At 42.5% G+C, this 13,341-nt stretch overlaps 1 protein-coding gene across 1 annotated transcript in view; it reads right to left on the bottom strand.

Annotated features, from left to right (window-relative positions):
* Positions 1–13,341, bottom strand: part of LOC137396714 (zinc finger CCCH domain-containing protein 11A-like) — a 37,003-nt gene that overhangs the window by 15,987 nt on the left and 7,675 nt on the right. The window contains exons 3-6 of the mRNA XM_068083028.1: positions 13,143–13,262; positions 11,985–12,090; positions 11,374–11,454; positions 2,344–2,448 (exon numbers count right to left, since the gene is read on the bottom strand). Of these exons, the coding sequence (XP_067939129.1) occupies positions 2,344–2,448; positions 11,374–11,454; positions 11,985–12,090; positions 13,143–13,262 (412 nt within the window). The remainder of the gene's footprint in view (positions 1–2,343; positions 2,449–11,373; positions 11,455–11,984; positions 12,091–13,142; positions 13,263–13,341) is intronic.

Genomic DNA, 13,341 nt, shown 5'->3' with positions numbered 1-13,341 from the left:
GGCAACTCAATCATTGTGCGAATGCGGTTCCACAAAAGAATTGCATGACCTTAGAATTGTCTTCTCTTGTTTTAGAGTGCAATCATCTCTCCAAGTATCGTAAGTTGTGAAACTCTGCATTACTCGACAGGCTTTCTTTACCCTTGCTCAAAGATGTGCTACTGCATTATTTGACTTTGGTGTAAATACAAAATAATATAAATAAATACAAAATCTGTTTCCCATATTTGAAGAAACAAGAAGAAAAACAATAATAAGATTTGGATACGAACCTCGTAAAGAAAGGAATGTTAATGAGCTCGATTTTATGCGTGTTATTTAGGTAAAAATATAAAAACAATAAAAACAAAAACGCTAAAATAATACACGAAAAAACCTCAAATTGATCTAACAAAGCTCAGGCCAGGTTATTGCGCTGACACAGCAGCACTGAAATAGATATTTCGCTTTTACCCTGAATTCATGTTTCAAAACAATATCAGCTCAGATTGGTACATGAAAACCAAATAATAATGAAGTTGCTGGCCCTTGTTCTTGCACTCCTGCATTGTAACGAGTCTTACTGCCTCCAGTGGCTGCATATTGTACAGCATGTGTGAAGATTTTTTATTGGATGAAGTTATGTAATCGCTCAGCCAAATTCATGCCAAGCCCAAACGGAGCCTACATGACCTGGTGCAGGACTGCACCAAATGCACAACCACAATGACGCAATATTGGCCCTAATCCAAAAAGACACAGACGTGGCGGCGTCAGCCCTTGTAGACCCTGGTAAATTTCATCGGTAAATGATAGAACACGTGGCAAAAACCAAGCTTGTGACATTGTAATATCATATAACCACGCAGCTCACACATATCGGACTCCAGCACATGATGCTTTTGGTAAGATCGGAAAATGTTTGCTCTTCTTAAATTGGTGATAAGAGTCGCTAACAACAAAAGAGGAGATGAACTAACTCAATTTAGTAAATTGCAGTATCTGTTAAAGTGAAGAAAGCTGAATGAACATAATATTTTTGTCGAACAGAATGATAGATCTCAAGATCATTCTCAGACATTAGCCTTGACCTTGCGTGTTTGCTCTGCCTATAGCTGAGGAAGTAAACAGCAATGGCTGTCAAGCCTCCTCAACAGGATCCTTTAATCTTTGTTTAGAACAGCCGTTACACTTACAGCATTTATTGAAGATATTTCCAAATTGGTACTTTACAGTAATAATAACCATACCACATAAATGCTATACCATATACATGTAGTTAAAACTTTATTTGTTTATCGTTTCCTTAGCGTGTTGGCATTTTCTTGTAGGAATGTTTTGATACTTGATCGTAAGCTGGCGATTCTGATAAGTGAAATATGCAAATTTACTAATTCAATTTTTTTAATGATTTGTTAAAAATGAAACGCAAAAATCTTGTCAACATTCAAACATAGGAATTAGACTCGAGTGTTCTGACTATGAAATGTTAATGCTTTTGTTAGATCATCAACCAAGCTCATCATGCTCACCTTTAAGCTGGTTGGATATCATTGCTGAGCATGAAATGATAATGGCTAAATATGTAAGTGAACTTTTTTTCGCATCCCAAATCCCAACTAATCACTTTATTTACTGCCAAGGTATCAAATAGAGAGATTACATGAAACAAAAATAAAACTCAATAGAACAGATTAAGCACAAAATTAAATTATTATCATGAATTTTAGGGAATTTTTTATAGCTATGGTCACGTCGCATCACCAATTAAGTAATGTTATTTTGCCATAGCAATCTCATCTAGATCACATTATTAATGCATCTATATATATATATTTCTCAAAGTTTGTCGTCGTTGTATATGTCCAACTATAGCTATTAAAATCTTGGAATTAAGGCTCCGTATCGCAGAAGATTTGACCTCAGAACCTCCCATTCATCAGTCCGACGCCTTACTAACTATGCCACACGAGCTTAATAGATTCGCTAGGCGATATATGTCGGTATATGGGAGCAAATAGGCTACTGCTTTCGGTCATGACACAAAGTCATAGCGTAACGTCACGGAGAAATGTAGCTCTTATTAGTAAGCTTACTCAAATTATCCATTGGCAATGTGTCAGGCTAATAGTAAGTGGTGGGCAACTCTTATTACCTCACATTGTTTATAAGCTGATTTTTAATGCCCGGGCAACACCGGCAGCACAGTTAGTTAGAAATAAAACAAGCATTTGGTAAAACACAACTTCTGACATCGCAGCATCGCTCCATAATCTGTAGACAACAATGAGTTTACTCGTTACGTATACGTAACAGACATTCAATATTTCTCAAAAGCTGTTTCCAAAGCTGTGTATAAATTACCTGTTGTATTGCTTCTAGTGGCATCTGTATATCTCAGTGACACTTGAGTCCCATCATGTTCATTGACTTGTGATTTTATCTGCACTGTTTTCTGAGGTGACTCTTCTACAACACAATTATTTTTGTAAGAGATAATATTTTAAAAGCATACTATTAGCAATATGAACTCCCAAAAGTCTGCAAGTTGTGTTGCAAGTCATTGCCTAAATACCGTCAACAGATATAACAAGTGTTCGTAAGCAGCAGTAGTACATTGAGGCTACACAGTTGCCGACATAGACATATTGTATCATAAACATTGTATCATAAACATTTACAAATACTGTGACAGCTTATTCCACAATATCAGAAATGACTATTGATTGACAACTGGAATGTCATTTATTTCTTATTCACTTATTCGTAGCATAGATTAAATTGAGTGCGACACTCAGCACGCCCCCTCCCCCTCCCAGTCATCCCGTCACACTGCAAACGCAAACTCTGAATGTATGCGGAAAAAGGGCCTATTGGATATTGACAGATATTCTCAGGTTTTCTGTTTAAAAGCTTTATGAATACTTTGGGTTGTAAAACTCTTACCTAAAGATCAGAGTAACAATCGTGTGATGAAACGACATTATCTTGTAATATTAATTTTAACAGAAACTTGTAATAAAAATTTATTGAATGATTGATTCACCAATTAATTAAGACGAAGACCCTTGGACAACTACGTGAGTTATAGCAAAACAATTTTTCGTCCATTTAATCTCACAGCATTTTGACAGAGATCTTGGAGTAAATTGTTTTCTACAACTAATAATCACATGCACTAGGCTATGAGTGCTGTGCCTAGCAAGGAGACCAGTTTGAACAAGCTAATAAATATGCTAAAACAATGAAATATTAAATTTTACACTGTACCATTTGCTAGCTAATTTAATGGAGTTATTAAAGGTTGACTTGCAACAAAATTCACATTACAGTTATTTGATATCAAAAAATTCACCATGTCTTACTCTGTTGTGTTGTAGGTGCCAAATGTGTGGAAAAGTGATTACAAGCTCTTAAAAGCTCAAAAACGAAAAGCCGCCGTAGATTGGAATCTATTTATTTCTCTGACGTAGTCATTACAGTTTGGTTATTGTCTTGTCACGTGATGTTCTCACGTGAATTGAAAGGCCAATCAGAAGCTCAATATAAACTTATCGTAGCACTAGTTTATGACAAACACTTCAAGTTTTACCGAAGACCCCGTATCAAATATAGATGCTCGCTACTTTACAGTTTTGTCTCGGCCTAGTCTTATCGGCGAGTCGTAATCTGATCATGTGATCCAGTACTTCGCAAATAATTTTTGCAGCACTTTTCGATTATCACAGGTGACCAACAGGCTCGTCATGATTATCAGACAATGATATGTACTCCTTCGAAGTAAGGCTAAAAAATTAAATGAATTTTTACGTTAAGTTATAAGATATCACTGTTAAAAGTGACAGCATTACAATGACGATAAAACAGACGCGCAAGAACAATAGACATGGTTTTATTGAATGCGCGAAGTATATTTGTGAAAATATTTCGACGAATGAGGTTGAATGAAAGTGTAAACAGAAACCATCCTGTAACAACTACATCCCATTTGAGCCGTTTTGGAAAGCGAATCCAAACTACGACAGTCTCGTGTGGCTGCAATTAACTGTTCGTTTTTTAGCTTTTAAGAGCTTGTAATCACATTCCCATATATTTTGCACCTACAACACAACAAAGTAAGACATGGTGAATCTTATGACACCAAATAACTGTAAAGTGAATTTTGTTGCGAGTCAACCTTTAAAGCAATACAGTATTTAATCATTGAACGCTTATAATATTTAATATTCTAGTGCTACGACTAATAATGCAGAACCATAAAGGGGACCATTAAAACAGTTTGCATAAACGTACAAGTTTTCACAAGATGAATATATTGTTATTATTAACGCAAATAGCAATCTCCAAAGACCTTCCGACCCTTCCGTTACAATACAGAAATCTTGTCACATAACATAATTTGAGCGACTGCAAATGGTGAAAGTTGCTAAAATCACTCAAAATTTTCTAATGCCAAAATAAGATTTCGCAACCATGCTGAGCACCCTCAGACTACATATACATATATGTACAATATAATGCATGTCTATACTTGCATGAGAGACAAATATGAAATAACCATTATTCATCACTTTCTTAAACAAATCTCGCAGACAAGAGACAGCGATTAGGTTTGGAATGAGACTAGAAGTTGCCAGATCAACAGACTTTTGTCTTAATTATTGATGCTGCTTGACTAAAATGCTTGAAGAACTTAAGAGCAAGCAAGTATAGAGCGACCTTACAATGACTTTTACAGACTGCTGGTCGAGACTTTTATAAAGTGCAAACTACTTAACAGATCAAGCAGCAAGCGCGATACAACCCAAACTAACAGATCAGCATATCTGTAGTCAATTCCTTTTTTAACAGATGTTTCTTTTCAAGCAACAACTGGTGGAGCTACTGTAGCCTGTGACCTTGTGGTTTTATTTTCAGCAACAACTGGTTGTGCTACTGTAGCCTGTGACCTTGTAGTTTTTTTAAACAACAACTGGTGATGCTACTGTAACCTGTGACCTTGTGGTTTCTTTTTAAACAACAACTGGTTGTGCTACTGTAACCTGTAGCCTCACGATCTCCTTTTCAGCAACAACTAGAGGTGCTACTGTAGCCTGTGACCTTGCGGTTTCTTTTTAAGCAACTGATTGTGCTATGGTAGCCTGTGGCCTTGTGGTTTTTTGGTAAACAACAACTGGTTGTTCTACTGTAACCTGTGACCTTGCGGTTTCTTTTTCAGCAACAGGTGGTTGTGCTACTGTAACCTGTGACCTCACAGTTTCCTTTCCAGCAACACCTGGTTGTGCTACTGTAGCCTGTTTCAGTGGTCTCTTTGTATATTTTCAGCAAACAATTAATTCGAAATATCAAAATTGAAAATGGCCTAAATATAAGACAGATAAGTAAAAGAAGTACTGAAAGATTTCAAGATTAAGATACTAAAATCTATTGGAAAAAAGATCATAGTTTAGGTTCACTACTTGGGCTAGCCATTTAGGCTTACTACTTTGACTAGCTGTTTCGGTTCACTGCTTGAGCTAGCAATAAGATAAATTACAGTAATTGTTCTATACTAGTAACACTTGATAATGTGCAATTACTTCGTACAACCTTATCTCACCATTATGAAACGTGAAGGAAATTTATCTGTTCTTTTTACTGCTCCACAAAAATCAAAACCACTGAGAGTACCGCAATAAGAAATATATATTTGACAATATATAAGCATACAAGCAATTCAAAACGTGCACACACAACGTACAGCATACAAGAGACTGCCAGGGATCTCTGCTCATCGTCTCTTCATGCGCTTATTTTATACTCTTTTGTCCTTCATTGGCTCCGCCCCAGCGGTAGATTGGTAGTATGTCGATTTCGGCAGCCAATCTTCGGCTGACCGGAAGTCTTACCGGCAACGATGTCTTCTGCAGAGCCAAAGCTCGGTTGTGACATCAGCCCTGAGGTTGGCTAGGCAGCCAACCCTGGCCTTGGCGATCTTCCGCCACACTCTCCCCCAGTGGAAGTGCCGGGGCCGTCTGCTCAGCATCGGGCGGAGAGATTAGCTGAGACCAGAGCTGGTGCTGTGGTGCACCATATTCTAGGCGCTGGACCTCGGTCTCTGCAAATGCCTGGTCTTCTCCTGAGAGCCTCCAGGGCCATATAAGGCTGACAGCCCGAAAAGCTACTTCTTGCCAGCGGAGCTGTTATCAATCTTCTAGCAGGCTCTTTCCTTCTGCTCGTGATACAAGAGCTCATAGGCTGTAGGCCCTCCTAGCAGTCGAGCTAGTCGCTCGGCATGTAACTCACTTCGTGTCGCGGTATCATCGGCTCAGTTCTTTTGCCGAGTAAGTGGGCTGCCAGTCTGTTCCTCAGATCATTTCCTCCTCTTCGCAGGCAGGTATCTCATGGCTCAGTCAACCCAGGTTGGCTCGGCAGTGAAGAAGCAACCTGTGATTACCGAGTCAGCTTTGGCTCTAGCGACTCAGTTGATTGCTAAAGTCTGCCTCTCTCAGACACATGCCTGTCCACACCGACCAACTTGACTCCAGGCTCCTTGGAAGGGGGCCAGTCAGTGTAGGGGCACACGGTTTCATCAAGAGGTTGGTCGGTCATTCTCTGGTCTGCAAGAACACAGGCCACTTGGGTTCATTCACCAGGTAGACAACACAAAACTTTGGCAGGCCCATATAGCTGAATACTCTCGCATTCGGGGCATTAGCCACCAATAGTGCCGTGGCCTCCAGAATTGTCTAAGCATTGTGCAATCTGGTAAAATGGTTTGTCAGTACCAGGATCCACTCGTTCCCTCTTGGCATGGTTGTCTCCGATAATACCAGACCCACGGCCACTTTTTGCCAGGGTCGTCCTGCAAATAGCGTCTGCCATCTTTCTGCCTTCGTGCTTTGCTGCTTGGCAAACCTCACAACTCAATCAGTCTTCTCACCATGGCTGTCATTCTTGGTCGATACTAGGTCAATCACAGTTGGTTGATCGTCCTACCCTCCCTAGAGTGACAAAGGGGTGACAACCGTTTGTTAAACAGTTGTCTCCCTGATAGTCGGTGGGCAGACTGCACACTACCAGAGTTGGCCGTGGAGGAATGTCCAGGCCTCTAGTGCTCCATTCGGTCCCAGCCAGAGGAATGGCTGGAACATGTGTAGCTGTTGAAGTTCCTGATTTTCCAGCTTCAGCTGATCCTTGGTCAGTTCCTCAGCTCGAGCAATGGCTTGGTGTATGGTGAAAACCGATTCCGGCCAGTTGTTTGCATCCGGCCAGTTCCTTGTCGGCATCACATCGAGTCATCACCCAAGCTGTGTCGCAGAGTGGCTTCGGTCAGTACTGGGTCACCCCTCTGGCTGCCATGGCGGCAGCAGGCTGGCCCATGCACCCGACCGCCTCGTGTGTGATCCTGATGATGTCTGACACTGCTCTACTTGCCCCGAGTCTGTCCGACAAACAAGGACTGGCTTTCTATGGCAGGATCCTTCCAAGTCGGTCTTTTGTCTCTCAGCTCGATGAGCTCACATTGCTGGCAATCTTCACAGGTCTGTCTGCTGAGCCCATCAACGTTCCCATAGCATAGTCGGACTAAGTGTTCCAAAGTGTACGGAAACTTAGCTAGGAGCTCTAGCCACCTGACTACCTGATTTGAGGGTTCTTTTCTTCTGCATAGCCATCGAAGAAAAGCGTGACCTGTGCAAAGAAGGAACTGCCATCCATAAAGGTAGGGCCAGAAATGCTTCACGGCCTTGACCACGAACAACGCCTCCTTCGGGTAACAGTAATTTCTCTCTGCTGGTGCCAGGTCGTGCTGAAAAAAACAATGACTGTCTTGGTCCCATCCTGTACTTGCGACAACATTGCACCTACTCCAAAGCTGCTGGGGCCGTACTCGGAATGTACAGCTGGCTTGAATTGAGATAGCCCAACATAGGTGTTGAGAAAAGATGCTCCTTCAGCTCCTCAAAGGCTGTTTGCTCCTTCAGCTCCTCAAAGACTGTTTGCTACTCCTGGCCTCTTGCCCACTTATCTCTTTTCCCTGTCAGCTGGTGCAGAGGTCATGCTGTGGTATCGAAGCTCAGGATATACTGATGGTAATAGCCTACCATGCCCAGAAAGCCTTGCAGCTCCCTGAGCCTCCCTGGAGTTGGCCATTCTTGGACTACTCTTATTTTCTCCGGGTCAGTAGATACATCTTCAGCACTAACCATATGACCCAAGTAACGAACCTGTGACTAGAGTAGCTTGCACTTGGTCAGTTTCAACTCAAGTCTGGTTCCCTTCAGTCGCTAGAACACTTCTTCCAACTGGTGTAGGTGAGAATCAAAATCAGGAACAATGATGATGATGTTATCCAGGTAGAATAATTGCGTTTTCCAATGCAAGCTGTGTAGTCCAAGCTCCATCAACTTTTGGAAGCTGGCTGGCGCAGAGGTGAGTCTGAAGGGCAGGACCTTTCATTTCCCTAAGACGGAAAGGGTAGCAAACGCTGACTTCTCCTGCACATCGATGTCCAAGGGCACCTGCCAATAGCCACTGACCAGGTCTAATGTGCTAAAGAACTTACTGTCGGAGAACGCATCGAGGCTGTTTAGCTGGGAAGAGGGTAGGCATCCTACTCATTGACAGCATTCAGCCGTCGATAGTCGACGGAGAAACGCCACTTTCTGTTCTTCCGGACCAACACCACCGGAGAGCTCCAAGCTCAATGAGTCCTTTGCCGAGCAGGTCTTAGACTTGTCACTCGGCCTCGGCTTATTTCTCCGGTTCAAGTCGATGCAGAGATTGCCGAATAGGTCGGGTATCCTCCTTCAGTGGAATGGAGTGCTCCACCTCAGAGGCCTGTCCTACTTCATGCCGCTGGTGCTGAACATGCTCTGGTAGCGCTACAGCAGTCTTGCCAGTTGCTCGACATGTCCCAGCTTCATGCAGTTTCTTTGAGTTGCCACGAACAGGTCATCCAGGTGGGCTGACATCCCTGCATCCAACGCCTTCGTACTCTGAAGTGCAATACCCAAGCCGGAAAAGGATGGTTCATCATCCACTTGGTGGTTCTCCACTGCCGTGTACATGCCGATCATAACGACTGCTCAGAGAACTGAAAGTTGGCCTGTGAGGTTTAGAACCGGTGTGACTATGCTTCTCTTCGACCAGGCTGGTTCAAGCTCGTAGCCAGTGGTGGACCGCCCGGGTAGCCTTCTATCCACCCAACCGGCAGTAGTCCCTTGTAGCAACTCAGCATGGAGCGGCCATCTCAGAGTTTAGGCTGGCACCACCATATTCCACACTACCTGCACTTTGCTGACCAGCAGCCGCCTATATCTATTTGTACAGGTTAGGAGCCGACCATCTACGGAAACCATGAGCTGCTAGAACTCCATAGCGCACTAGTGTGCCACCAAGAGAGTCATACCTAGGATAGTGCCCTCGCTAATGTGGCTCACCAAAGATCTCGGTCTTTACATTCCGGTGCAATATGGGCATACGCGCGGCTCCATAGAAAAGCAGTAGGGTCCCATCGGCCATGAGACCGAGACTGTCACAATAGTTGAGCAAGTCTCTCATGCTCTGAGAGAGCTTGTCAAACATGTGCTTTCTCAGCAAGTTCATGGTACATCCAGTGTCAATCAGGAACTGAATGGGCTACCCTTCGAGCTTCCCAGGAGGAAGTAGCTGGTAGAGGTGACCGGTCTAGAGCTTGTGCCCTGATCGGCTCTGTACCAACCTAGCCTACGAGGCAAGATCCTTTGAACCGGACACTCCTGAATCTGCTGGGGCAGCCTTCTGAAGTTTTCTCTGACTCCGAAAGAGGGGTGTAAGGCAAGTCAGGTCAGAGTGCCTTTGGCCAGAATGGGATTAGTTCGGGGGCTTAGTGCAACCAGTAGTCGGCAGTACTGTTGCAGAACTCTGCCATTTCCCCAGTTCTGTGGCTTCCGATTGGGGCAGTCCTTACAGACGTGTCCCTGACTCTGCACCTACAAAATTGCAGGAGCTTCTTCTTGGTAGCCTCTTGAGGCCGGTCCTTCTGTTGTAGCTGCTGGACCTGCTACATCAGCTGCTGAACGATGTAGGATCACTAACCACCAGTAGTTAGTGATCAGTGCCAGCTGGCTGATGGTTTGATCCTGGACTACATAAGTCCATTCCGTCTGTGCCTTTTCCACTGTCGTCGAATGGTGTCCTTCAAACTTGACCTGGAGGAATTCTGTTCCAGCTCAAATCGCGTCAGTCAACGTGGAGGTCGGCACTGCCAACAGATGTCGCTGTAGTTCCGATTGTTCACAGTGCTGCAGAACAGCTCCTTGGCCATGTCCGCCATATAGGGCCTGAGAGGTTTCTGTAAGCCACTTGGACTAGGCGCTTCACTTGGCAAGTGTGCTCCTAGAGGTTGAGGCTGTGGCTCTGCTCAGAGTGCTCAGCTCACACCAAGCCTGCCTTGGTGAGAGGCTGAACAGTCAATGACAGCCTCCACTCGATCGGCTTGTCCACAGTTCTCTGCCTCCTCATGCAAAGCTCCTCAGAGGTAAAGTAGGGTGGCGGTGTCGTCCAACCATTTGCTTCTGCGACCTCCTAAAATCGACTGATGAAGTACTCGGTTGTATCTCGATCTAGAGTACTGAAGTGACTTGAACTGGTGAGCCAAGGCAGCAATGTCATCATCTCTAGTACCTCAGCAAGACAGTCTGAACCTCGGTCCATGCTCTAAGCGTGTCTGGCGTTCATTCTACTATCAATCCTTTTCAACAGTACCTCGCAGACCCTTGGAATCAGGCTGCCCTCTGGACAGCTAAAGCTCTTTGTGATCAAGAAGCGGTCTCGCCTCGGAGCACTCTTTTCTCTGATGCTCTCCCCTTACTATTACTCGGATAGCCTCAGCTTAAGCAGCTTCCCCTCACTATCACTAGGATACCTTTGGTTAAAGTATCCAGAGGTTCTTTGCTTCTTGTGGAGTCGAGATTCACAATAACACTGCTGCCACGAGTGTAAAGGAAACTGCCCCGTTTCCTTTACTGCTCCAGGAGAAATAAAAACCACTGACTGCAAAGCAATAACAAACATATATTTGACGATATATATAAACATACAAGCAATTCAGAATGTGCGTGTATAATGAAGAGCACGCAAGGGACTGCCAGGAATCTCTGCTAATCGTAGCTTCAAGTGCTCCTTTTATAATCTTTTGCCCTTGATTGGCTCCTCCCCATTAGTATATTGGTAGCATGTCGAGCTTGGCAACCAACCTTCAGCCCACAGGCAGTCATGTCGTCTGCCAAACCGAGGTTGGTTGTGACATCAACCTTGAGGTCGGCTAAGCAGCTGGCCTTGGTGACCTTCCGCAAGAGAAGCGCTAATAGCAAACGCTGAAAGGCGCTGTTGAGAGAGATGCTACATACAATACATAGAACTACAACTTACCATCTGTGTCAGCCATATGTATAAGTATCTGCTCCACCTTTGGACTGTTTGATTTTGCCAACTTTGGTTCCATAGAATCAACTGCAACACACCAGCTCACAGCTGACACTAGCATGATAAAATGAGTAAAAGAGTGAAATAAGGTATTTAATCAAAAGCAGAAACAGCACAAGCAATTTTATTAAAGCAATAAAAATACACTGCACATGATATTTCTAATGGCATTGGTGTATTAAAAATACTTCAGACATTTTGAGAAATATTCGCCAGTTGATACACAGATAAACTAGCTATGCATAGTCATGTATATTGTGTTCATAGAAAAGATGAATGGCTGTGAGAGACTTGGTATTATATTGCTAAAACTGGCTAAGCTACCAAAACAGTTCTTAAATAGTGTCCTTATCAGGTTGATACCAGGCATGCACATGATGCATCATGCATGATATGGCACACTTTACCTATTGTTGCTATAAACACAGATAGCCATGAGACCAGGAGAGATGTTTGCAAAAACTGAAAACCGAGTACTAGCCAATGAAGGAAACAAGGATCTAGCCTAAGGCGTTGAAATTACTTTTCTGCGCTCATTGCTCGCATTGTCCACTTACTAGGAATTGTTGTCTTCCTAACTTGCCGATGTCGAAATACACAGTGAGGCTTTTGGCAGCCTGCTGGCTGCAACTCCCAGTAACATGGGATGGCTGATCGGTTTACCTGTAATACATAACATAAACATTCCATCTTGCAATAGCAGTAAATTCAAAAGGACCTTTTGTTATAACTTATGTGTTTGGGTCAGCAAAAGATGCTATCAAACTAAGCCAACCTTTTAGACCTTTTAGATGTCTTTGTTGCTAAAAAATAAATGCTAATACAGTGAGCCCTCGCGTTATGATGACCCTGTTATACTATTTTTCATCTTATAATATGAAACACAACATTTTTTCATCCTCACCATACAAGATTTTTTTGTGATATGATATCAACATTTTTTCTTGAAATCCAAACTTGGCAGGCAGTGCAATGAATACATCGGAATAACGAAGATGCCGATATGCTATTCACCAAAATCCCTCCCACAACGCAAGAAAGAAATTCAATGCTCGCTCTCTATTAGTGCAACGTTATCCGTTATTAGTTATAGTGAAAAAGAAACCGGAAACAGATAGGTGATAAAATTTTAGCCGGTGAAAAAGTTGAAGTTTGGTAAAATACATACTAAACCTTAGCTTTAAACATGCTTTAGTAAGCTAAATTAATTTGAGTTAAATTCAACATTTATGTTATACGTCTGTCTTGAAGGTAAGAACTCCCTACAGTACGTACTGCATGTACTACATTGTAACGTTACATTTTATTGCAGATCATAACCACTGAATATACTATAGTTACTGTAGGTTACTATAGTTACTAAGGTTAACATATTTTGTTACTAATTTTTAATATGTACATTATGTACATAAAATTTTGTTGATTTTTACCAAGTGGTGTTTGCATTGGATATTTACTATAGGTGTCTATACCCCTCCATAAGAAATTTTCGCCTTATAATGCCAATACCGAAACGAGTTAAAATCGTATGACGAGAGTCCACTGTATACTCAAATCTTTTGGGAGAAATTTTAATCACATGTTTAATTCAATGTATCACGTCTGAAGAAATATGTTCTTTAGTGTTATACTCTTAATTGCCTCATTATATAAAAAGCTCTCAACTGAGCAGGCAAGCCATTATAGATTAGATAATGAACATAAGATATGCCTGCCTGTATTCTCATGTGTCGTAATGGACAGTGTTCTTTAAGGCACCTCCCAAACTCCCAATCCTCACAGATAGCCTCAGTACCCCTTGAAGATGGCTCATGTCGGTAAGGGCAGATGGATCCCTGTTGAACATCGAAGCCGCACAACTCAAACTTTACTAGACTAATAGCTGAATACAAGTAGAAGGCTAAAACCTGTTTA

This window comes from Watersipora subatra, chromosome 1, assembly GCF_963576615.1.
Source record: "Watersipora subatra chromosome 1, tzWatSuba1.1, whole genome shotgun sequence".
NCBI classification, from domain to species: domain Eukaryota; kingdom Metazoa; phylum Bryozoa; class Gymnolaemata; order Cheilostomatida; family Watersiporidae; genus Watersipora; species Watersipora subatra.
The sequence above is the reverse complement of the archived record's forward strand: the minus strand, read 5'-3'. Positions and strand labels throughout refer to the sequence as shown.